Source organism: Cannabis sativa, chromosome 8, assembly GCF_029168945.1.
Source record: "Cannabis sativa cultivar Pink pepper isolate KNU-18-1 chromosome 8, ASM2916894v1, whole genome shotgun sequence".
NCBI lineage: Eukaryota > Viridiplantae > Streptophyta > Magnoliopsida > Rosales > Cannabaceae > Cannabis > Cannabis sativa.
In genome coordinates this window covers 28,407,530-28,434,435 of record NC_083608.1, presented here as the reverse complement: position 1 = coordinate 28,434,435, position 26,906 = coordinate 28,407,530, and the positions used below count along the sequence as shown (strand labels likewise).

Genomic DNA, 26,906 nt, shown 5'->3' with positions numbered 1-26,906 from the left:
AATCAAGCACACAATTATTTTACAATTTCAGATCACATCACACTAAACAGCAGTATACAACTATCGTCAAGCTTATTGCCATTCCTTAACTAAAATAAAAAAAAAAAAAACTAAAGCAGAAATTAAAGTGCAGAATTTAAAAATTTTAAGTCTCTCCCCCCAAACTAAATATGACATTGTCCCCAATGTGCTATTATACTCAAGGTGAGAAGGACTTACCTAAACGCCACATCAACAAGCGGTTGACGCCCGTAATAAGCGTCATGCAAGAAAACTTGAAAATTGTTGTTGTACTTGCCTTCAAGCTTGGCAAGTGATGAGTTTGAACTAAAATCAGCACCAACAACATAGGACTTTGGATGATGTGCTTGGGGAGAAGCCTTTCGTAGCTCGTAGAGGATATAATATGATATAGATGAAATATATGGATTCATTGGTGGTTTATCAGTCAATATCATTGATGAAGTCGAATCAATGATGCTATGTTCTTCTTCATCCTCCAATGTCACAGTTTCTACACTTTCATCTAACAACTCTTCTTCTTGTTGCTCACTCTCCACTGGGCTATCCATACCCTCACTTGTGATTTCATATTCAATGGTTTCCTCTTCACAAGGAACTTGATCTTTAATTGTAGGCTCATTATCTTCCTTGTATTCAAATAATGACCCTTCTTCATTGTACCAACAACTCTCATAACTTTCATCATTGGAGTTATTACATTCTGAATCATGAGTCATTGAATTATCACATAAGGATCTCACCATGTCAGTTAAGCGATTAATCTCTTCGGGAAGTGATTGTAGAAGTGATAGTAGTTTCTCCTCTTTTTTAGTTTGTTGAGATGAATTTGGGCAATAAGGTGGGTATTGGTGACTCCAACCCTGAAGTGATGGATCCCAATGCCAGTCGTAATCAAAATCTGCCATATTATTCAATAGATCTATTACGTCATAGCCTCTCATTAATAGAGGCGCTCCAGTTGCCTCTGCTCCATAATCAACCCAGCTTCTTGTTTCATCGTTAAGTCCATTATAAAAGAGCCATGTAAAACATCCACTTGAGAAAGTGGGATAACATCTCTCTCCAAGCTCTTTAAATCTCCTCCAAGCATAATAGAATGGTTCATTGTGTTGTTGGACAAAATCCTCAAGATATAGCATCTGGATTTATCTTGCATGTCAAACTCATAAGTACAACATTAGTAAAATTAAAAAAAAAAATAAAACTAAATTAGTAATTAAAAGATAAAAATTTGAAACAACAAAATTAATACTAAAACTAAAAAGAAAAACCAAATTAGAACAAAATTTAATTTTTAATAATATTACAAAATTTAATCTAAAAGAAACAGATTAGGAATAAGCAAAAAGAATTAACCAAAGTAGAAGTTAGTATAATTTTATGTAATATTAATCTTTATACAATTCCCCGGCAACGGCGCCAAAAACTTATTGCCAAAATTATTAATTACTGCGCAAGTGCACGCAATCAAGTAGTATACTCACGCAAGTGAGGTCGAACCACAGGGAATTGGATTAATTACTACTAAACTATACTTATAATTCTATTTGGCAAATCAAAAGTATTTATGATTGAAAAAGGAAGAAAGAAATTCAAGAAACTTAAATAAACAAGTGAATATTAATCAAGATGAGAGAATATGGAGACGAATCCTGTTGTTAAGTTACCAATGTTAATGTCTAATTGCTATCCTTCTCTTGAAGTGAATGACAGATTATAAATTAACCTAGCTCTTTTCAGATCTTCTAGGTTCTAAATCTCATGCTCTCTAATTAATCTCTTAATTAAACTAACATGAAATCAGCATTAAGCAATAATCTAAATGTCACAAAGGCTATGTAAATACTTTCGTTTCACATCAAAACCTAGACTATCCAATTTTAGCATTCTCAATTCTCACTTTTCAGATTTCGAATTGAGATCATAAAACATGTAAAAGGTGATCAATCTTGCACATGGAAATTAAACACAAATATGAATAGTGTTCACAATCAAGATGGAGGAATGGCAATTATTCATTAACTAGGAAAAGCTTAAACAGCATTCATCATTCTCCCTAAATAGGAGTTTAGTTCAAAACATCCATAATCAAATCCATAATTAACATTGAAACAGAAAATAGCATAGAAGAATTAAAGAAAAGAGAAAGAACTAGTTGAAGCAATTGATCTGGGTCGCCACAAGCCGCTCTTCTAGCCTCCTTCTTTGTTTCTAGGGTTCTAATTCTGAATGAACCCTAATTTTCACGCACTCTATCTATTTAAACCAAGTCTCATCCTTAAAATTCGCAAAATTACGAAACTGCCCAAAAATCGCGTCACTGGGTTCCCCGTCGCGACTGGCAAAGCCCCCATCGCGATGGGAGTTCAACTTCAACTTCTTGAAAACTTTCTGCCAGTTCCCGTCGCGACTGGCGAATTCCCCGTCGCGACTGGAACAGGCAGCGACACCATTCTTGGTTTTTCTTCTCGATTCTTTCACCATTTTTCCTCAATTCTTGTACATACTTTCTTTAAATGCCCGAGGACCTGAAACAAAAGAATCAAGCGTAATATAGCCCTAAAACTAGAAACAAAGAGTGAAAACTAACCGAAAATATGACCCCAAACTTAGACTAATTTTAGCCTAACAAATTCCCCCAAACTAGCTTCTTACTCGCCCCCGAGTAAGAAAAAAAAACTAACTACGCTGTCAGATAATCACTACGCTGCTGACTCATGCTCTGTTTTCTTCCTTGCATAAACTAGAATTTCGATCCTACTAACTCTAACAATTCACTCAGATGCTCAATTCATAGCACTATGTACAACTGCAAAAATTTATTCAAATGTGAAACATTGTTATAAAAGTTTTACTCTTTCCAACAGTTCCACAGCCCGATAACTCATAAGCTTGCATGCTTACCTTTCTCCACTAATGTTGACAGTATTCTTTGGAATCATTAGGTCTTTTCAAGGCTTTAGGTAATATGGCTCAGATATTCAGGGATAGGCAAAAGTCAATTTTGGCTCAAGATATCATAAGCACACAAACAGAACCCATAAGCTTCTTACTTTCCTTTTTCTAAGATCCCATAATATTCCTGAATTTACCAAGATTGATAGAAGACATCTCTATTATTTTTTTCCAACATCACTGAAATTTTTTCTCTTTTTTTTCTTCACACATATTTTTACTTTTTATTGTGTTTCTCTTTCATCATATTTCATTTTTCTTTCAGTGACATTGAATTACACAATTTTTTCTTCTCAATCTTACAAGTTTTTCTCCCTCTCACTATTTCCTCACACTAAATGTTTCTCCTCCCCCAAACTAATTATGTAGCTTATGATATCATGGATAACATGGTGAAGAAAAATTAATAGTGTGGTTGCAATTTTTCGAATCGATGGGTGAAAAACATAACAGGTTTAGGCTCAAAAGGTTAACTAGGGATACACCTTATTACGGTAGGCTTGAAAGGCTCAATCTATCCAACAAATGCCTAAGTCATATTCCAATTGAACACTACCAAGGATTTCGTCTCAAAAGAATAAACATGCAAGTTCTAAGCTATCCTGTCAATCTTACCACAAACCATCGTGAAACAATTATAACAATTTTCATAGATTGAGTATTTGCAGATAAACACAGGTTCCTAAGCATCCAAACTAACCCAAAGAGTTAACAGAATCAAGCACACAATTATTTTACAATTTCAGATCACATCACACTAAACAGCAGTATACAACTATCGTCAAGCTTATTGCCATTCCTTAACTAAAATAAAAAAAAAAAAACTAAAGCAGAAATTAAAGTGCAGAATTTAAAAATTTTAAGTCTCTCCCCCCAAACTAAATATGACATTGTCCCCAATGTGCTATTATACTCAAGGTGAGAAGGACTTACCTAAACGCCACATCAACAAGCGGTTGACGCCCGTAATAAGCGTCATGCAAGAAAACTTGAAAATTGTTGTTGTACTTGCCTTCAAGCTTGGCAAGTGATGAGTTTGAACTAAAATCAGCACCAACAACATAGGACTTTGGATGATGTGCTTGGGGAGAAGCCTTTCGTAGCTCGTAGAGGATATAATATGATATAGATGAAATATATGGATTCATTGGTGGTTTATCAGTCAATATCATTGATGAAGTCGAATCAATGATGCTATGTTCTTCTTCATCCTCCAATGTCAGTTTCTACACTTTCATCTAACAACTCTTCTTCTTGTTGCTCACTCTCCACTGGGCTATCCATACCCTCACTTGTGATTTCATATTCAATGGTTTCCTCTTCACAAGGAACTTGATCTTTAATTGTAGGCTCATTATCTTCCTTGTATTCAAATAATGACCCTTCTTCATTGTACCAACAACTCTCATAACTTTCATCATTGGAGTTATTACATTCTGAATCATGAGTCATTGAATTATCACATAAGGATCTCACCATGTCAGTTAAGCGATTAATCTCTTCGGGAAGTGATTGTAGAAGTGATAGTAGTTTCTCCTCTTTTTTAGTTTGTTGAGATGAATTTGGGCAATAAGGTGGGTATTGGTGACTCCAACCCTGAAGTGATGGATCCCAATGCCAGTCGTAATCAAAATCGCCATATTATTCAATAGATCTATTACGTCATAGCCTCTCATTAATAGAGGCGCTCCAGTTGCCTCTGCTCCATAATCAACCCAGCTTCTTGTTTCATCGTTAAGTCCATTATAAAAGAGCCATGTAAAACATCCACTTGAGAAAGTGGGATAACATCTCTCTCCAAGCTCTTTAAATCTCCTCCAAGCATAATAGAATGGTTCATTGTGTTGTTGGACAAAATCCTCAAGATATAGCATCTGGATTTATCTTGCATGTCAAACTCATAAGTACAACATTAGTAAAATTAAAAAAAAAAATAAAACTAAATTAGTAATTAAAAGATAAAAATTTGAAACAACAAAATTAATACTAAAACTAAAAAGAAAAACCAAATTAGAACAAAATTTAATTTTTAATAATATTACAAAATTTAATCTAAAAGAAACAGATTAGGAATAAGCAAAAAGAATTAACCAAAGTAGAAGTTAGTATAATTTTATGTAATATTAATCTTTATACAATTCCCCGGCAACGGCGCCAAAAACTTATTGCCAAAATTATTAATTACTGCGCAAGTGCACGCAATCAAGTAGTATACTCACGCAAGTGAGGTCGAACCACAGGGAATTGGATTAATTACTACTAAACTATACTTATAATTCTATTTGGCAAATCAAAAGTATTTATGATTGAAAAAGGAAGAAAGAAATTCAAGAAACTTAAATAAACAAGTGAATATTAATCAAGATGAGAGAATATGGAGACGAATCCTGTTGTTAAGTTACCAATGTTAATGTCTAATTGCTATCCTTCTCTTGAAGTGAATGACAGATTATAAATTAACCTAGCTCTTTTCAGATCTTCTAGGTTCTAAATCTCATGCTCTCTAATTAATCTCTTAATTAAACTAACATGAAATCAGCATTAAGCAATAATCTAAATGTCACAAAGGCTATGTAAATACTTTCGTTTCACATCAAAACCTAGACTATCCAATTTTAGCATTCTCAATTCTCACTTTTCAGATTTCGAATTGAGATCATAAAACATGTAAAAGGTGATCAATCTTGCACATGGAAATTAAACACAAATATGAATAGTGTTCACAATCAAGATGGAGGAATGGCAATTATTCATTAACTAGGAAAAGCTTAAACAACATTCATCATTCTCCCTAAATAGGAGTTTAGTTCAAAACATCCATAATCAAATCCATAATTAACATTGAAACAGAAAATAGCATAGAAGAATTAAAGAAAAGAGAAAGAACTAGTTGAAGCAATTGATCTGGGTCGCCACAAGCCGCTCTTCTAGCCTCCTTCTTTGTTTCTAGGGTTCTAATTCTGAATGAACCCTAATTTTCACGCACTCTATCTATTTAAACCAAGTCTCATCCTTAAAATTCGCAAAATTACGAAACTGCCCAAAAATCGCGTCACTGGGTTCCCCGTCGCGACTGGCAAAGCCCCCATCGCGATGGGAGTTCAACTTCAACTTCTTGAAAACTTTCGCCGATTCCGTCGCGGCGGCGAATTCCCTGTCGCGACTGGAACAGGCAGCGACACCATTCTTGGTTTTTCTTCTCGATTCTTTCACCATTTTTCCTCAATTCTTGTACATACTTTCTTTAAATGCCCGAGGACCTGAAACAAAAGAATCAAGCGTAATATAGCCCTAAAACTAGAAACAAAGAGTGAAAACTAACCGAAAATATGACCCCAAACTTAGACTAATTTTAGCCTAACAAATTCCCCCAAACTAGCTTCTTACTCGCCCCCGAGTAAGAAAAAAAAACTAACTACGCTGTCAGATAATCACTACGCTGCTGACTCATGCTCTGTTTTCTTCCTTGCATAAACTAGAATTTCGATCCTACTAACTCTAACAATTCACTCAGATGCTCAATTCATAGCACTATGTACAACTGCAAAAATTTATTCAAATGTGAAACATTGTTATAAAAGTTTTACTCTTTCCAACAGTTCCACAGCCCGATAACTCATAAGCTTGCATGCTTACCTTTCTCCACTAATGTTGACAGTATTCTTTGGAATCATTAGGTCTTTTCAAGGCTTTAGGTAATATGGCTCAGATATTCAGGGATAGGCAAAAGTCAATTTTGGCTCAAGATATCATAAGCACACAAACAGAACCCATAAGCTTCTTACTTTCCTTTTTCTAAGATCCCATAATATTCCTGAATTTACCAAGATTGATAGAAGACATCTCTATTATTTTTTTCCAACATCACTGAAATTTTTTCTCTTTTTTTTCTTCACACATATTTTTACTTTTTATTGTGTTTCTCTTTCATCATATTTCATTTTTCTTTCAGTGACATTGAATTACACAATTTTTTCTTCTCAATCTTACAAGTTTTTCTCCCTCTCACTATTTCCTCACACTAAATGTTTCTCCTCCCCCAAACTAATTATGTAGCTTATGATATCATGGATAACATGGTGAAGAAAAATTAATAGTGTGGTTGCAATTTTTCGAATCGATGGGTGAAAAACATAACAGGTTTAGGCTCAAAAGGTTAACTAGGGATACACCTTATTACGGTAGGCTTGAAAGGCTCAATCTATCCAACAAATGCCTAAGTCATATTCCAATTGAACACTACCAAGGATTTCGTCTCAAAAGAATAAACATGCAAGTTCTAAGCTATCCTGTCAATCTTACCACAAACCATCGTGAAACAATTATAACAATTTTCACAGATTGAGTATTTGCAGATAAACACAGGTTCCTAAGCATCCAAACTAATCCAAAGAGTTAACAGAATCAAGCACACAATTATTTTACAATTTCAGATCACATCACACTAAACAGCAGTATACAACTATCGTCAAGCTTATTGCCATTCCTTAACTAAAATAAAAAAAAAAAAACTAAAGCAGAAATTAAAGTGCAGAATTTAAAAATTTTAAGTCTCTCCCCCCAAACTAAATATGACATTGTCCCCAATGTGCTATTATACTCAAGGTGAGAAGGACTTACCTAAACGCCACATCAACAAGCGGTTGACGCCCGTAATAAGCGTCATGCAAGAAAACTTGAAAATTGTTGTTGTACTTGCCTTCAAGCTTGGCAAGTGATGAGTTTGAACTAAAATCAGCACCAACAACATAGGACTTTGGATGATGTGCTTGGGGAGAAGCCTTTCGTAGCTCGTAGAGGATATAATATGATATAGATGAAATATATGGATTCATTGGTGGTTTATCAGTCAATATCATTGATGAAGTCGAATCAATGATGCTATGTTCTTCTTCATCCTCCAATGTCACAGTTTCTACACTTTCATCTAACAACTCTTCTTCTTGTTGCTCACTCTCCACTAGGCTATCCATACCCTCACTTGTGATTTCATATTCAATGGTTTCCTCTTCACAAGGAACTTGATCTTTAATTGTAGGCTCATTATCTTCCTTGTATTCAAATAATGACCCTTCTTCATTGTACCAACAACTCTCATAACTTTCATCATTGGAGTTATTACATTCTGAATCATGAGTCATTGAATTATCACATAAGGATCTCACCATGTCAGTTAAGCGATTAATCTCTTCGGGAAGTGATTGTAGAAGTGATAGTAGTTTCTCCTCTTTTTTAGTTTGTTGAGATGAATTTGGGCAATAAGGTGGGTATTGGTGACTCCAACCCTGAAGTGATGGATCCCAATGCCAGTCGTAATCAAAATCTGCCATATTATTCAATAGATCTATTACGTCATAGCCTCTCATTAATAGAGGCGCTCCAGTTGCCTCTGCTCCATAATCAACCCAGCTTCTTGTTTCATCGTTAAGTCCATTATAAAAGAGCCATGTAAAACATCCACTTGAGAAAGTGGGATAACATCTCTCTCCAAGCTCTTTAAATCTCCTCCAAGCATAATAGAATGGTTCATTGTGTTGTTGGACAAAATCCTCAAGATATAGCATCTGGATTTATCTTGCATGTCAAACTCATAAGTACAACATTAGTAAAATTAAAAAAAAAAATAAAACTAAATTAGTAATTAAAAGATAAAAATTTGAAACAACAAAATTAATACTAAAACTAAAAAGAAAAACCAAACTAGAACAAAATTTAATTTTTAATAATATTACAAAATTTAATCTAAAAGAAACAGATTAGGAATAAGCAAAAAGAATTAACCAAAGTAGAAGTTAGTATAATTTTATGTAATATTAATCTTTATACAATTCCCCGGCAACGGCGCCAAAAACTTATTGCCAAAATTATTAATTACTGCGCAAGTGCACGCAATCAAGTAGTATACTCACGCAAGTGAGGTCGAACCACAGGGAATTGGATTAATTACTACTAAACTATACTTATAATTCTATTTGGCAAATCAAAAGTATTTATGATTGAAAAAGGAAGAAAGAAATTCAAGAAACTTAAATAAACAAGTGAATATTAATCAAGATGAGAGAATATGGAGACGAATCTTGTTGTTAAGTTACCAATGTTAATGTCTAATTGCTATCCTTCTCTTGAAGTGAATGAAAGATTATAAATTAACCTAGCTCTTTTCAGATCTTCTAGGTTCTAAATCTCATGCTCTCTAATTAATCTCTTAATTAAACTAACATGAAATCAGCATTAAGCAATAATCTAAATGTCACAAAGGCTATGTAAATACTTTCGTTTCACATCAAAACCTAGACTATCCAATTTTAGCATTCTCATTTCTCACTTTTCAGATTTCGAATTGAGATCATAAAACATGTAAAAGGTGATCAATCTTGCACATGGAAATTAAACACAAATATGAATAGTGTTCACAATCAAGATGGAGGAATGGCAATTATTCATTAACTAGGAAAAACTTAAACAACATTCATCATTCTCCCTAAATAGGAGTTTAGTTCAAAACATCCATAATCAAATCCATAATTAACATTGAAACAGAAAATAGCATAGAAGAATTAAAGAAAAGAGAAAGAACTAGTTGAAGCAATTGATTCGGGTCGCCACAAGCCGCTCTTCTAGCCTCCTTCTTTGTTTTTAGGGTTCTAATTCTGAATGAACCCTAATTTTCACGCACTCTATCTATTTAAACCAAGTCTCATCCTTAAAATTTGTAAAATTACGAAACTGCCCAAAAAATCCCGTCACTGGGGTCCCCGTCGCGACTGGCAAAGCCCCCGTCGCGACGGGAGTTCAACTTCAACTTCTTGAAAACTTTCTGCCAGTTCCCGTCGCGACTGGAATAGGCAGCAACACCATTCTTGGTTTTTCTTCTCGATTCTTTCACCATTTTTCCTCAATTCTTGTACATACTTTCTTTAAATGCCCGAGGACCTGAAACAAAAGAATCAAGCGTAATATAGCCCTAAAACTAGAAACAAAGAGTGAAAACTAACCGAAAATATGACCCGAAACTTAGACTAATTTTAGCCTAACACAGATTAATCCAGGAGAAGAACATTGGAAGACAATCAAGTAAATCTTAAGATTAAGAAGAGGAATTATATGTTAGTCTATAAGGGTGTGTTTAAAACTCTTAGACTACACCATATCAGATTTCGAAATTTGCCTTTGGGCTAGTAAATCTTTCTGATAAGATGGTGGTTACTCTGGGGGTGGAATAGTGATTTTGGAGAAGTGTAAAAACCTATCTGAAGTCTCTAGGTCTACCAGAGAGAGACTGAATGTTAAAGTTGCAGGAAAGGTACTTATTCAGTCTAAGGAAAGTTCTATACATCTTTGGCACCATTCCAAATTGCCTTAACTACTAGTGTTACTTCCTGAATAACCAAAAGTAGTTGCCAAAGATATAGAATCCAGTATCCTAAGAGAGTAGACATATAAAGAGGAATTTCACATTATCAATAATTTTGTGATTAAGGAAGAGTAATAGTGGAGAAAAGGTTGTGTTTAATTCAACCTTTCAGATCCTATTACGAGGAGTTTACTACTACTACACTTGATTTGTATATCAAGGTGTTGAGATTATTTGAAATGCACATTTTGTTTTATATTAGTGCAAGTGGGAGTTTGTTGGGTTTTATGCCCTAAATAAAACTCATTTCAATATCATCAAATTTACTTATTAATATAGATCAGAAATAACATTTAATGTTGCATGGTTCACATGATTTATTTCATGATTATATGTACATAATGTATGAATTCATCTGAAACCCTTTTCACATACTTGATCCTGTTTATTGTGTCGTGAACACATTGGAAAGTAAACATGACTATGTGAATAAAGTTTCCTAGATTTATCAGACATAGGGTTTTACTGATATGATAATCTACAACAGAGTTTACTTGCATTTGGAGAAGTGATATGTTCTTTCCAGAGCATTGGTTAAAGTAAAGCTCTGGTTGGATGCATGGAGTATGCATCGGAAGGGACCGATATTGAACTTTGACTTAGATTTATTAAACTTACCGTAATATCTATTCAAGTCAATATCGCCTAGTTGATCCTAGATCAAATGATCTTAATCCTGTTATGATTAGGCTCAATCTTGAAAGGCTATACGTGTTCTTTGATTTGTTAGTTAAGCCTACTTTTAGGTCAGGGTGATACGTACATTTTGGGAACACGGTAGTGCAATTGAGTGGGAGACCTAACATAAACATGGAATCTATAGCTTCTATCTGGCGAATAGTAAGTAAAGGATGATCTCCTTCGAGCTTGACCAAACGAAAATAAATGGTGGAGATCTCATTTCACATAAGCTGAAATATCATTTATACGGGGTTAAGTGTTTTAAGGATAAAATACATTGTAGGGTGTAACGGTAATCTAATCCCTTTACAGTGTAGATCATTCATATGGAGGATCATTGATCAAATTACGATTATAACAATGGATAACTAATGATGCGTCTATATGGTGGAACATATAGAGCATTCTATATACTGAGAGTGCAATTCTAAGTTCTATGCGTGGATTCAACGAAGAATTAATAAGTTAGTGAATTTTAGTGCTAAATTCTTGATCTACTTATTGGAAGCTCGGTTATATAGACCCATGGTCCCCGCACTAGTTGAGATAATATTGCTTGTAAGACTCATGTAATTGGTTTTGATTAATCAATTATAATTCTCAAATTAGACTATGTCTATTTGTGAATTTTTCACTAAGTAAGGGCGAAATTGTAAAGAAAGAGTTTTAGGGGCATATTTGTTAATTATGATACTTTGTATGGTTCAGTTAATAAATATGATAAATGACAATATTATTTAATAATTATTTATAGTTATTAAATAGTTTGAATTGGCATTTAAATGGTTGAATTTGAAAGTTGGCATTTTTGAGAAAATCAGATGCAGAATTGAGAAAACTGCAAAATCCAAGTAAGGTCCATTACTGTACATGGTCGGCCACTTGGTTTGAATTTTTAAACTGATATTTTCATTATTTTAATGCCAAATAATTCAAACCTAATGTAACGTCCCGATTTCCCGAGACGTCACACTAGCTAGTCCGTTTAAAACCATTTAAGATAAAGACAATAAAAGACTTCTTTAATGAAAAATAACTAAGCATGAGATCTCATTATTTTTAAAACAAAACATTTATTTATTCATAACCTTAAAATATAAAGCTTTACAAAAACTATTTGAATCATAATCTTAAATGAAATATTTTTAAACCAAAACATCGTGACAATCCCCTAACATGTAATCCACGCCTCGAGCTCGCCACCCTCACTATATAGTTTTGCCTTTACCTGCACACAGAGTACCCGTGAGCTAACGCCCAGTAAGAAGAGCTATGTAGGACATAACCCCCCCCCCCCAACCAGATAACATAGTCATAAGTATAATAATATCACAACATCAAATCAATTCATACCATACTTGCATACATATACCAACATATCATATCACATACTATTCTCAAATACAATATAACATCACATCACAATGTAATCTTAATGCATGTTATACTCACACACATAACACATAGTATCTTATCGCACATTGTCCTCACATACGATAATCTACTCCCACTCATGTTGATCAGACATGAAGTGTAACTTTCCCTGCCTTGTGCTGTTCTCACACTCGGCATCCAATAGGGCAATCCCTTATCACAAGTTGTACTCACCCATGCTAGGATAACCTACAAGTAAACCCATACAAGCAGCCAAAAATATATCCTGCAGTGCTATGCTCACACCAGCAGCAGAAAACCTATCCTATAAGTGCTATCCTCACACAAACAGTCAAAAGCCTTATCACTATCACACACTAATAACATTAGCATAAAACCACAATCTACCATAGAATAAAACATGTAAATACAAACCCATAATACAGTTGTATGTTTCAACATACACCCTGTGCACAGATGTCCACTCTTCTTACCTCAGTTGTTAAGAACACCTTCTTGCTACTCCAAGCACCTCAATAAATTTTCTTGTTGAGGACAAGATCCTCAAATCCCACTGCTTAAGACTTGTTATCTCGTCACTACTACCTATAACAACACATGGTTCAAGGCCCTAACATTAAAATTCGTACTCTTACAGTACAGCAGAAAGATCACTATTTTTGACCAACAAATATACTAATTCAGTGAAAGTTGTCTTCATAAAAATTATAGAAAATTTCATTATCTTTCCAATGATATAAATATCATTAAAAATGGATTAAAACTGAGGGAGTTATGATTGTTTTACTGAAACTATTTCTGAGAAAGAATATGGAGTAACGAATTACACAACTTAGCAAAAATACAAACTTTTGACATTGAATGGTTCAGAACTAGAAGATAACATCTTCATCAAAGTTTTAGGAAATTAAATTCCCTTTCCAATGATACCAAAATCTTTGAAATTAGAATTATATTCAAAGAGATATTACAATTTTACCAAAACAGTTTTGCAAGAACAAGATTCAAGAAACGAATCACATGATATTGAATAAAACTAACTTTTTGACATAGTATGACTTCGAATTAACAAAACGTTTCTTCATAAAACTTATGGGAAATCGAATAAGCTTTCCAACGATATAAAAATCTCTAAAAACGGATCAATATCAAGAGAGACATCATCACTTTACTGAAACTTGTTTTTCTGAAAACGAAAAAATATAATAGATCCGAACCCTAGATAACATTTAGCATTATTGAGCAAGAAAATATTTCATACCTCTTCACATATTTCTATTCGATGTCTCAAGCCCGCAAGCCTTGATTATAAATCCAAAACTTTAAGAATGAAGGTAGAAAATAAGAAGAATTGTGGAAGGTTTGAGAGGAGCAAACATGAAGAAGAATGAGGCTTTGACTAATTGGTTTGGAGAGGAAAAATAAAACTATGATAGTTTAGGGTTTGATAAAAAGATTATGAGATATCGTATTCTGATAGGTTTAGGTTAACTAAAAATAATAATATATAATAAAATGCTAAAATATTATTAAATCAACAAATATCTAAATTTTTAAATTTTAAAAGTAAGCCCTTTATTTCGTAACTTTAGGCTCAGTTTTCACCTAGAAAAATTCCGAATTATGATATAACTATTTCTACAAAATTTATAGATCTTTGAATTATCTTTCCAACGCCACTGGAATCACCTCAATCGGAGCTCTAAAACTCTAGATATGATCATTTTAGTAAAACAGTTTTTAATCCTGCGAATTTATCAAAACCTACGAATTTTTGTGACATTAATTCCATTATAATGTTATTTAATGCACTTCATACAATAGATTAAACCCACTAAATAATCTATAAAACTCTAATAGACTTTCATATTGGGCTTTAATTGAGTAATTATCCTAATTCGTAAAAACACCATAATTTTACCTTGACAATTACTATAATTTCAACTATGTTTAGAAATCTATCAATACTATTCTAAGCAATAGTCTCTATTCACTATTAGTAGAAATAAATGAATATTTATTCTCACACAAATTGTATAACAAATAAAATTTAAAATATATGTATATTTTTACCGGGTATTACACCTAACCCTAGTGGAATGCTATAAATAGATAGTGAAGGCTTCAGGAAAATTACACTTAAATTTTCTACTTTTTCATTCAGAAAAAACTGAGCCTTCTCTCTCCCTATCTTTGGCCGAACCCACTCTCTCTCTCTTCCTCATTGAGATTTCAAAATTCTTAGTGTAAGAGTAGTGCCCACACACAGCAAGTGATACCTCAACCATAGTGAGGAAGATCGTGAAGAAAGACTTTCAGCAAGAAGGAGTTTCAGCATCAAAGATTCAGAGAAAGAGATCCAGGTTCAGATATTGATAATGCTCTGCTACAGAAAGGAATCAAGGGCTAGATATCTGAACGGAAGGAGTCATATTATTCTGTTGCACCCAATGTAAGGTTCCTAAACTTTATATGTGTTTATTTCATCGTTTTAGAAAGTTCATATTTAGGGTGTTAATCAACATACTTGTGAGTAGATCTAAGATCCTGGTAAAATAATTTCCAACAAAGTCAACCTCCAACTCTTCATATAAAATCTGGCATATATAATTATTTTATAGTTGTGTCAGTTTTCACCATCAAAGTTAAATTTTCTTTGCCTTTATATGCCCAATTAAAACCCTCAGAATCACAAACACCATCGTACAATATAACAAGAAACACAATCAATCCTACAATTTTGTACATAAAATAGATTAGTTAGGGAAAAGCCAAAAAAAAATATCAAAAACACTCAAAATTGGCAAACATATTTATATATATATATATATATATCATTGACAAAACATTGAGAAACAATCGATAAATTACAAGCAGAAATTAATTGGTATATTCTACAAAATCATCGATAAAATATCGACACAACACCGACGTACCATCGATATAAACATCAAACAAATGGAAAAAAAAAAAAAACTAATCATTGTTAATTAACGATAAACTATCTCCAAACTATCAAAAAAAAATATTGACATAATGTCAAACAACATGCTAAGAATAAACTATGAAAAATCATCGATAAACTATCGACATACTAAAGGCAAATACATTTTGTAGGACAATAACGTATTTTCAGTTGAGCATTTAATGCTAATTAATATTAGGTATTTATTACTCCACCTTCCCAACAACTTTTTTGGTCTATAAAAGTAAATTCCTATTTCCTAAGTTGTATATATTTCTTATTCTTTAACCCCTAAAGTATTCTTCTCTGCTAAGTTATATATGTCTAGTGGTTTGAGTTCTCCACTACCATTTTCCTCTAGTGGGGATGAATTTAATTCTTACATAGGAGCTCAATTTCCAAACTATCCTCGTACTTTCACTATGCATAACAGACCAAGCCATGACGAGTAGGTTCGTAGAATAATGCATCGTTATTGGGCTAGGCCAGTGAGTGGTTTGCTATCTGATGAAGGCGGACTGCATGACTTATATGCTAACGAAGGACATGACATCACCCTTTGTGTTATTATCGATGTTGAATGTCAAACTATTCAATTGAGAGAAAAATGTAAGCAACAATATCATCGAACTCAGGAAAGAGACAAAAAGGGAACGTGAGGAACAATATGAATGTGAAAGGGTGGCAAATGAGAGTAGGTTAGAACGCAATCGAATGGATGGTGTTCCCTTTTCTCCTCCAAGGTTCCGTGAAGGATGCTATCGTTGCAAAATGACCATGGTTAGAGAAGAATCAGTGGTGTATGGTTCGTTGTGCATGTATTGCATGTATCACCCTAACTCCGAAGACTTTTAAATTTTATGTTTATGCATTGCATGAATCACCCTAACTCTCGAAACTTTTAAATTTTATGGTTGTTATCGTGATCATCATTTTCTTTTTATTTATGTTTAAAAGTTTTTACTTGTGTCATTAATTTTTCTTTTTCAATATTTAAGGGAGAGGCATGTCAATAAACAATCAACATTCTATCGATATCAAATTGACAAACACGTCTAAACAAGCGTGAAGTTGAGAAATTAAAAATTAGAAAAAATTATCAACATTCAAACAACAAACTATCGATATTCTATCAACAATTAATGCAAAAAAAATAGTTTTGAAAAATTATCAACATACTATCGATATACAATTGACAATTCGTGCCAAAACATTATTTTACAAACTATCGATAAACTATCAACATAATATCAATAATAGTCTTCCCTCATCTTGGCTTGCTTATCATCGACAATATATCAACATACTATCGATAAACCATCATGTAAAAACAAAGTGATCGCGAGAAAACTAGATCTCGGCATTTCAGATAAAAAAAATAGCAAAATAACACTAGTACAAATAAACACCGCACATATATAACGAAAAAAACCTACATACTATTTCTAATGTTTAAGAAAATTTTGGAAAAAAGAAAACTACCTATTATTGGGATGAATGATTCTTGAGATTGGATGGCCCAATTGTCCACCAACGAGAGATACCGAGAGATTGGGAGCTTGAGAGATTATGAGAGAGTGAGCTGAGAGAGATGAGTGTAGAGAGGAGAGGGAGAGCCAAAAGAGGGGGAGAGAGAGAGAGATGATTTTGTGTTTTTTTTTTAATTAATAAACAATGGTAAAATGGGAAGAATATATATGTAAAGAGAAGAATTATTTTGTATAAATTAGTGGAAGTCTAATATTTGATATGAGGTGTATTTTTTAGAATAAAAAATGAAATGTTTCAATAAAAAAAAAAAGTACATATTTGATGAGAGTTTAAAAAATAGAATGAGTTGGGTGTGCTAGCTAGTTGCTGAGAAATATTCGATGGCTTGTCAAATGGTTGGCTCATAACTATTACATTGTGGTGTTTAATTTGGCTAAGTATGCATTTGGACTTAGACAATAAATATTTATCCATGCTTGAGGAGTTCTCTGAAATCTCAACATGAATTTTTATTGTACTTCTAATTAATCACATTATCAAAAAAAAAAAAAAAAAAAAACCACATAATAACTTGAATGTATGACACCCTCCTATGATACATGACTAACAATAACAAGCGACCAATATATATGCAATTTAAATGCATTTATTATTATTTATTATGATAATAATCCATTAATAATTAGATGGTAAGAGTATGGTCGATTGTCAAATTGTCAATTAGAACATAAAAAAAAATGGTATGTAGGGTCTGTCGATCATTAACCAAATTAATGTGTACTATACCCCTTTCTTTTTAAATACAACAAAATTCTCATGCATTTCCCTTCTGTGGAATCAATCGATCTAAGCCTGTTCTTCAATTTCACAAAATATAGGTTGCTGCTGCTATAGCTTATTTGGAAATTCCACCTCTATAAATATCCCAAAAATCAAAATCAAAGAAAGATATCTATTAATTCCTTCCAATTAAATTATATATATATATACGTGCATGCATGAAATTGTTTTATTCCGTAATTAATAATTATATATTTTACATAATAAAAGAGCAAGTGTATACACAATAGTTATATATATGATAATGGAGAAATGCAAGGTTGGTTTTGGTGATTACCATCATCATGATGATGAAGAGTACACTAAATTAGTATTTGGATCAGAAGCCAATAAAGATGGGATTCACAGCGGATCAGGAGCCACCATCAAAGTGGAGAAGCTTATTACGAGCTTTGTGATAAGATATGTAAAGGCTGAGAGGGTAAGGAGCTTGCACCGGCTGAAGCTGTGGGCGGTGGGATCGGCCACCGCCGCCTTCTTCGTCTGTGCTTGTCTGCTGCAGCTCACTACCCTCACTGAGTTCATGAGACAGCCCACTTCCATCTTTCCTTCCTCTCCTCAACAACACATCGCTCCTCCTCCCCAAAGTCAGTAAATAAATAATATTTAATATTGCTTCAATGAAATAATGTTTGCATGTATATTTTCTTACTTCTAAATGAAATAAGTTACTAAACTTTGGGCGGAACCGCCATTTAAGGGAGTATCATTTTTTTTTCAAATTTAATTGGTCAAATATATAGCTTCAAATGATTAATTTGTGAACCATTTCATCACTTTTAATTGATGTGTTATCATCGTTTTTAATGAATTATTATAATATTTTGCTTATCTAGTTCTCTTTTGATTAATTATGTGCAGGAGTTTATGATAGCAATGGGTTTTTGATGGTTTCAGCTAATGGGGGATTGAATCAAATGCGATCTGGTGTAAGTATTAGTGATTAATTATAAGAAACTAGTGGAGTTGGAGTTTTTTTTTTCTTTTTTTTTGTAATTCTATATGTTGGTCGTATATATAGATTGAATTATATTGATATAAAACTGTTGTGCGCGCTGTAGATTTGCGATATGGTAGCGATTGCAAAATACATGAATGCAACGCTAATAGTACCAGAATTGGATAAAACCTCCTTTTGGAATGATCAAAGGTTGGTATCAATTCAGATTACATATATGCATCTAGTTATATGTATATATTATATTCGACAAAAAAAATAAATAAGTTATAATAATATATAATTGGCAGTAAGTTCGAAGATGTGTTTGATGTGGATCATTTCATCACATCATTGAGAGACGAAGTCAGGATATTAAAGAAGCTTCCTCACCATCATATAATTCATCATAATCCCCCTTTTTCCATGCCCCCTGTCAGCTGGTCCAATATGTCATTTTATCATAAACTGGTTGGTTTCCCTTCTTATTCATTCAATTAATATTTCTATCTAGCTTACTTTTGTTCTTAAATTATGTATATAATATACACGTACAGTGATTCAAAATAGTCTTACTTATAAAAGTAAAATAACCCAATAATAAGTGTGTTTTTGGATTTTCTTGTGAACTGTGTAAGAGTACAATTTTAATATATGTGAGTATTAGACCATTTCGAGAATTTGGTACGTAGATCATAAGAAGCACTAACTAATTGACATTTTGTGTGTGTGTATACATGTATGATTTGTAGGTAGTTCCAAGATTGCAAAAATATGGAGTAATTCATTTCACCAAAAGTGATTCAAGGCTTGCCAACAATGGGATTCCTTTAGAACTTCAAAAGCTGCGGTGTAAAGTAAATTACAGAGCTTTGAAATTTACTCCCAAAATAGAAGAGACTGGCAAGAAGATCGTAGAGCTTTTGAGAAGAAACGGCCCATTCGTAGTTCTTCACCTAAGATATGAAATGGATATGTTGGCATTCTCAGGTTGCTCTGAAGGTTGCAACACTAATGAAATTGAAGAATTGACAAAACTCAGGTAATCATATGTTTATATATATTACTTTAATACACATTCTTTGTGTATTATCAAATCAATGTGTCATATTACTTAGTTCAAAATTTATCCGATAAAAATGATTAGTTTAGATTTGAGATAGATGTGATGCGAGTTGGATGACAAGATGAACTACAGCTTTGCCCTTTTAGTACAGTGTAGTAGTTGTTGACCTACATAGTATATATATTGTAGATATGCGTATCCATGGTGGAAACAGAAAGAAATAGATTCTATGAAGAAGCGAAAAATGGGTGAATGCCCATTAACTCCAGAGGAAACAGCACTAACATTGAGAGCATTGGACATTGATCCTGCTATGCAAATCTACATTGCTGCTGGTAACATCTATGGGGGGCAAAGGAGAATGGCTGACTTAAAATTAGCATTTCCTCATTTGGTTAGTACTTGTACAGATTGAAAATGAGACAACGTAGCTATTGAATTTATCTAGTGTTATTTACTCATATTGAATAATCAAATCTACTTTGTGCGATAGATTAAAAAGGAGACATTGCTAGAGCCCTCGGAGCTTGACCCATTCCGTAATCATTCCAACCAGATGGCTGCTCTGGATTACATTGTATCATTGGAAAGTGATATTTTCATTCCAACTCATAGAGGAAACATGGCCTTAGTCGTTGAAGGCCATCGCCGGTAAGTACTTCTATTAACAGAAAAAGAAGGTTCATTAGTTATTACCCTTCTCATATATATATTTATGCAGATACTTGGGTTTCAAGCCCACTATCATTCCAAACAAAAGGCTTCTGGTTTATCTAATAGACCAGTATAGGAATGGAAGCCTGAGCTGGAATGAATTTTCCCAAGCAGTGAAAAGCGGCCATGCAGGTAAATTCGGTAACCCAACTCCTAGACTGGAGATTCCTGGCAAACCAAAGGAGGAACAGTACTTTTATAGTAATCCATACGAGTGTTTGCCCCCATTTACTCAAAAATCATCATAGACTACTACTACAGTCATATTCAATAGTGTAATATTGTGTGCAGTCATCATAGTTTTTACAGAAAATGATATGCAACTTCTTAAGACTTCCATGTTATATACAACTATTATACAATGAAGAGAGTTTAGCTTGTATTTGTTTTGTTTATAGACTCATTCCAAGTGGTTTTGAACCATTTGTATATTACTCTGCTTTTTGCAGAAATTTTGATCGTTGCATTATTTCACTTAGAAATCATAATGATATAGTGCAAAACCTTTGTTCAAACACCACTTAATTCTGAACCATAGAATCTCAAACATCATAATTTGTGCAGCAGCTTATAATCCTTGAAAATTTTAACAAATCAAACTTTGTTAACATAAATTTAGCACCCCAGAAGAAATTAATGTTAGATGGCAGTACAAATAACTTCAGACTTGTAGCATTGAACAACTAAAGCCTAAATGAGCCAGAGAACAGGAACCAACTTATTTACCAGAAAATGAACCACTTAACAAGCTCATTTTGATACATTCAGAATAATCTACGTATTCTACAACCCATATAGCAGACTAGAGCAACCGCACCCACTCGAGATGACCCAAGGAGGTTCAAAACAAGAAAAAACAAGAAGCAGCCAGTAAATTATAAGCCAAAAAGAACAATGAGGTCCCAGAAAAAAATACTCTTCTATGTTTTGAGCCGCTTTTGGCCTTGATCTGAATCTTCCCCAACACCTGCATCTCTACGATGCCCAATAGTTTGATTGCTAGAGGGGACATTTTCATAATCCTGGAATGAAGACCCAAAATGACAATACTACTTAAGCCATAATAAACGCATTGGATAATTTAAAGAGAGGTGCAATAAGAAAATCAATGCTCAAAGGCCTATATATACCTTGGAAACAGATGTCCCAGAAGATAGTAATTTGTTAGCACGCTTGCCAAGATCAATTTGCACTGAGATGCTGGCCTGTGACAGGTCTAAACCTGCGTTCTGCAACGCTTGGGCCAGAGTGTTTAACAACCTGTTTAGAACCATTCAAAAGACTAAATGTCTGCAAACTTGACATAACATAAAACTAGTTCTCTAAATATCTCATAAGATTGAGTAATTCATCTTTCTCTATATACCGACCAAGAAACTGAGTTTGTAAAAGACACACCCACCCTTGAGAGTAAGCACTTGTGACACTAATTGTCCCCCCTTCAACCATAAATTCATCTGGTTGGTTCTGCCCATCGCTTGTTGTAGGACACTGAGTTGATTGTGATTCTACTGGTATCTGAAGAGGCTGTGTCAGCATACCATCACTTGTGCGTGTAGACATACAGGCTAATGTAGGTATTGGTAGAGAAACTCCCTTGTTTGCTGCCTCTGGCTGACGATCCAAGGTCTTGCAAGCAACATCCCTGCTAGGATCCGACTCCACCAAATTTTGTGGACTTGTGAGCATAGTTGGGGAGATTGAGATGTGACTCTCATCAAATTTTCCCGGAAATGCTGCTGCTGGTCCATTTTTTATGTTTTGAGGAGGATGACCAACAAAATTCTGAACACGCCAATGACTGTTTCTCTGTGTTATGCAAGAAATAAACAAGGTACACTCATAAGTATTTTGAGCAGTCAGTTAACTCTTCCAAACAAACCCCATTACAACATATGATCTAGCAAACTAGCAGTTGCAACAGTTATAAATTAAGCCCATGACATTATAGCCCAATTAACAATTTTAGGGGAAATGCTTAAATGGAAATTCTGCAATTGTTTGCCTCATAATTATAAATTCTACCATTCAATTAAGAAAGTTGTCATGTCAGATGAAAATCAAAGCAAATTTTACTGGCTGAAAATGCACTATATTATAAAAATGAGGATCGAAATTAATGAATACACCATTTATTTTTAATGAATAAAAAGATGCTAAGCTCATGTATTTGCAAAGAACTAAGTCTACAAATTCCAATGATCATTCAAGCAAGCATGTTAGCAAACATTCGAATAGAACAATGTATAAAAGATACAAATTAGAAATCTACCCAAGGTATCAACTTTGTGGGCTCTGCACTCCATCCTTGGTATGAACCCTCAAACTTGTGTACCTTTTCCTGTAAAAATTGAACATACTCAATCACCTGCACACAAAACCAAATAGTCAATCAATTATGTCAAAGAGTATAATGATTTTATGAACACTAACAGCTATGTTATAGCTTATTGTACACGAAAAAAATACCTCTAGTAGAAATGAAGCCGTGTCTCTTTTTTGGTCACTGTGAGGTACGAGATCTCTCAATATCTGGAATCTGAAAGGGAGAAGCAAAGGTTAGCTCTTATAAGCTCAACATATTTTTTTTTTAGGTAGAATTTATACATAAGATTCATTAAATCTATTGAACATACCATTTTCTAATGGAAACCAGTTTCATTGGTAACCTGTTGCTACTGACCTGTAACACCTATCAAATTGAAAATATGACTAATCTGCATGTACTTATCAAGTTACTATAACCACCCCCACAACAATGTAAACTCCAAATTCTCATTACAACTCACACTCAACCAAAACTAAGATTCATTATCACCAAAAATCAACGACCCAGAATCGACCAGACAAGGTAAAGATGGCTAATTATCATTTGTATCCTTGTTAATTAAATCATAGTGTCAGAAATGATGAAGTTATTAGAGAGGCCGGCAGGGTATTATATTCTCCTACAAATATACATATAAATACAGAAGTTCAACACGTAAAACTCACAACTATTAACATTATTATGTACATGTTCTCAAGTGCAAGTATGTGTACACAAATAATTCGGAAGAAAGCTATTCAAACAACATCTAAAAATTAAGCAAGGTCTAATAACCCATTGGACTGCATACCTCTCATTTATCTTGCTCCTCCTCCGCTGCTCTGTCACTGAATGTTTTGATCGTACAGCACTAGCCTTATCATTATTCTTAGCATCTGCTTTTCATGATCAAAAACCAGAATCACGAAAAAGAAAATGGAAAAAGAATCCGGCAAAACTATGCATCAGATAAATACCCCATTACTTAGGTCTAAAATTTCCCCATTCTATAACACAAGAAAAGTCGTGTTTTTTTCTTATTAAATACGAAAGAAAAGTCTTGTTATCCCAAGAGAATTCTAAATTTCAATATAATGTACACGCGTAGCGTATACATGCAAAGTGTTTGTTTTGTGCCCAAAATTCGAGCAAACTCAAACTTACAACATATACAATTGAATTCGACCCAAAAAAAATTGGGACAAAGGATACATAAAAAAACTGCATTATCTTGTATACTCCGAGAAGAAATATATATATATATATATATATATATATATATGAAAACTCGGATCTATATGTAGCTCTACCATGGGAATCGAAAATTGGTAAAAACAAAAGGGATACCTTTGCTATTGGAGTTATTATTTGAAGAAGGGCCTTCTTTCTTGGAGCCATACTCATCGTCCTCATACTCTTCCTCTTCGTGGTGACCCTTTGCTGGTGTTCTCATCTTTGTCTGTGAAGGGCCTAAATCTTTTGGTTTTCAAAGCTTCCCGAGTTAAATCTGAGATGCCCAGATGAGGAAAAACAAAACCTTTGACACCAAAAATTTGAATTTGGAGATTTGACAGGTAATGAACCCTTAGATGGGTTTTGAAGAATGAGAAAAGTGAAGGAGATATGAATTGATTTGGTGATGGGTTGAGTGTGGAGTCTCCGGCAGGCGGAGCAGCAGTGGTGTTGGCAGGTTTTCCGGCTCTGTCAATGGAGTTGTGAGTCAGAATAACCCGGTTGCCAGTGATAGCATGCGCGTTACCTCATGTGCTTCCCGTGAGGATGTCAATCATCAAACAACCCGTTCGTCCGTGAAGTGGCTTCTTTCTTTCTTTCCTTTTTGATTTTGGAAATAATTCTTTCTTTCTTAAACACCAAAAACTAATAGATATTTAAAAAAATAAATAAATAAAAAAATTAAAAAAAAAATTAATAAAGTTACAGAAATTTCCCCTATTCTTGTATTTTGTCACTATTTTAACCAAAGAAATACTTTTCTAATTTTACTCATTAAAAATTTAAAATAATAAACTATCCCTTTTTTTTATTATTATTTTAGAACAAAGGAATAATTTATTTAAACAAATCACACATAAGAAAAACAAACAAAAGGCAGCTGACTAACTGCAGCCCCTCAACCAGAAAAAACTACCAATGAGAACAACATTAGAAATATACAAATTAACCCCCTGAGCCTGTTCAAACTCAATCCCAAAAATCTAAACTTAACAGTTTTAGCAATAGAAAGGGGAGAATGAAATCTTATTGATTGAATCTTATTGATTGAATCTCATCAATTACAATTAAGCTCACCAGAGCTTATATACAGCTAAAGCAAAAAAGGAATTAAAAAACCAGTACAAAACCAGAGAACACACCCTTTACAACAACAACAATTAACAGCCTCTAACTAACTAACAAACTCAACTAACTCTAACTAACCAACAATTAACACTCCCCCTCAAGATGGAGAATAGATATTGATCAATCCCATCTTGTCTTTAAGATTCTTAAACTGTCCAGGAAGCAGGGCTTTGGTTAAAAGGTCTGCAATCTGCTCTTTAGTTGAGATGTGGGTTGTTTTGATTATTCCTTGCTGCACTTTCTCTCTAACAAGGTGACAATCAATTTCAATATGTTTTGTTCTCTCATGAAAGACCGGGTTTGCAGCAATGTGTTGTGCTGCCTTGTTATCACAATGCATTAAAACCGGTCCTTTATGATCAATCTTCAGCTCTTTAAACAAAGACAGCAACCATATGATTTCTGATGTAGTGTTGGTCATAGCTCTATATTCAGCTTCAGCTGAAGATCTAGAAATTGTATGTTGCTTCTTGCTTTTCCAAGAAATCAATGATTTCCCAAGGAAAATGCAAAACCCTGTGGTCGATCTTCTAGTATCCGGGCAAGCAGCCCAATCCGAGTCAGTATATGCCTCTAATTCAATCTTGGATTGAGCTGAGAAGAAAATCCCTTGACCTGGTGTACCCTTCACATACTGAAGAACTCTTTGAGCAGCCACAAGATGAGAAGCTCTAGGTGTTCCCAAGTATTGACTCAACTTGTTTACCGAGAAACTCAAGTCAGGTCGGGTTATGGTAAGATATTGCAATTTACCAATGATTTTCCTATATAAGGTGGCATCAGCAAGAGGATCATCTTTAGCATCTTGACTCAACTTTAGATTTGCTTCCATAGGAGTATTCATTGGTTTGCATCCCAAGTATCCTAGATCTTCCAATATTTGTAGAGCATATGGTCTTTGGGAAACAAAAATTCCTTGTTCAGATCTAGCTACTTCTAAACCAAGGAAATATTTCAATTTTCCCATGTCCTTTAGCTTGAACTTGCTGTCTAATCTAATCTTGAGGGCTTCAAGTTCTTTCAAGTTGTTACTTGCTAAGATCACATCATCAACATACACAAGTAAGGCTATGAAACCAACTTGTGAGCGTTTGATGAAAAAGAAATGATCCGTAGCAGAATGTGTAAAGCCTTCCTCTTCAAGGGCATTGGAAAACTTTTCAAACCATTGCCTAGATGCTTGCTTCAAGCCATAAAGAGACTTTTGAAGCTTGCAAACAGGATTGGTAGGTAGCTCCCCCTTAGGACTATACCCTTGAGGAAGAGTCATATACACATCCTCATGCAAATCTCCATGGAGAAAAGCATTATTCACATCAAGTTGGTGTAAGTGCCATCCAAAAACAGCAGCTAAAGCTAATATTAGCTTGAATGTGACCAACTTGGTGACAGGAGCAAAAGTCTCAGAGTAATCAATGCCTTCTTGTTGGTTGTAACCCTTCGCAACCAACCTAGCTTTGCATCTTTCCATAGACCCATCAGCATTATATTTGATTTTGTAAACCCATTTACAACGAATAGCATGTTGATGAGCTGGTAAACTAACAACAATCCAAGTACCATTCCTTTCAAGTGCCTCAATTTCAATGTCCATTGCATTGTCCCACTCAGGAATACCAGCAGCTTCATGATAGTATTGAGGCTCATAATGGCTCGAGATAGAGCAAATGAAAGCCTTGAATGTAGGAGACAGCCTGGAGTAATCAAGAACCTGAGATAAACAATGGACAGTAGAGTTAGAAGTATGACAATTAT

At 34.0% G+C, this 26,906-nt stretch overlaps 2 protein-coding genes across 3 annotated transcripts; one reads left to right on the top strand and one right to left on the bottom strand.

The window, feature by feature from the left end:
- The first annotated feature begins 17,746 nt into the window (after positions 1 to 17,746).
- LOC115699381 (rhamnogalacturonan I rhamnosyltransferase 1) lies at positions 17,747 to 20,934 on the top strand. Its single transcript, XM_030626760.2, has 8 exons — positions 17,747 to 18,352; positions 18,627 to 18,694; positions 18,827 to 18,915; positions 19,014 to 19,173; positions 19,455 to 19,744; positions 19,958 to 20,162; positions 20,262 to 20,419; positions 20,490 to 20,934. Exons 1-8 carry the CDS (start codon positions 18,004 to 18,006, stop codon positions 20,728 to 20,730), a joined length of 1,560 nt encoding a protein of 519 aa, XP_030482620.2. The 5' UTR covers positions 17,747 to 18,003; the 3' UTR covers positions 20,731 to 20,934.
- A 132-nt stretch (positions 20,935 to 21,066) lies between these two features.
- On the bottom strand, positions 21,067 to 24,722 carry LOC115699382 (transcription factor BIM2). Of its 2 annotated transcripts, none has more exons than XM_030626762.2 (7): positions 24,138 to 24,722; positions 23,602 to 23,686; positions 22,952 to 23,021; positions 22,755 to 22,850; positions 21,885 to 22,291; positions 21,613 to 21,742; positions 21,067 to 21,504 (listed from the first exon to the last, which is right to left on the bottom strand). In XM_030626762.2, the coding sequence occupies exons 1-7, from the start codon at positions 24,241 to 24,243 to the stop codon at positions 21,403 to 21,405; spliced, it is 996 nt and encodes a 331-aa protein (XP_030482622.2). In that variant the 5' UTR covers positions 24,244 to 24,722; the 3' UTR covers positions 21,067 to 21,402. The 2 variants fall into 2 exon arrangements, with proteins under 2 accessions (XP_030482622.2, XP_030482621.2); XM_030626761.2 differs by having other exon boundaries at positions 21,067 to 21,531; positions 24,138 to 24,716.
- Positions 24,723 to 26,906: the final 2,184 nt, after the last annotated feature.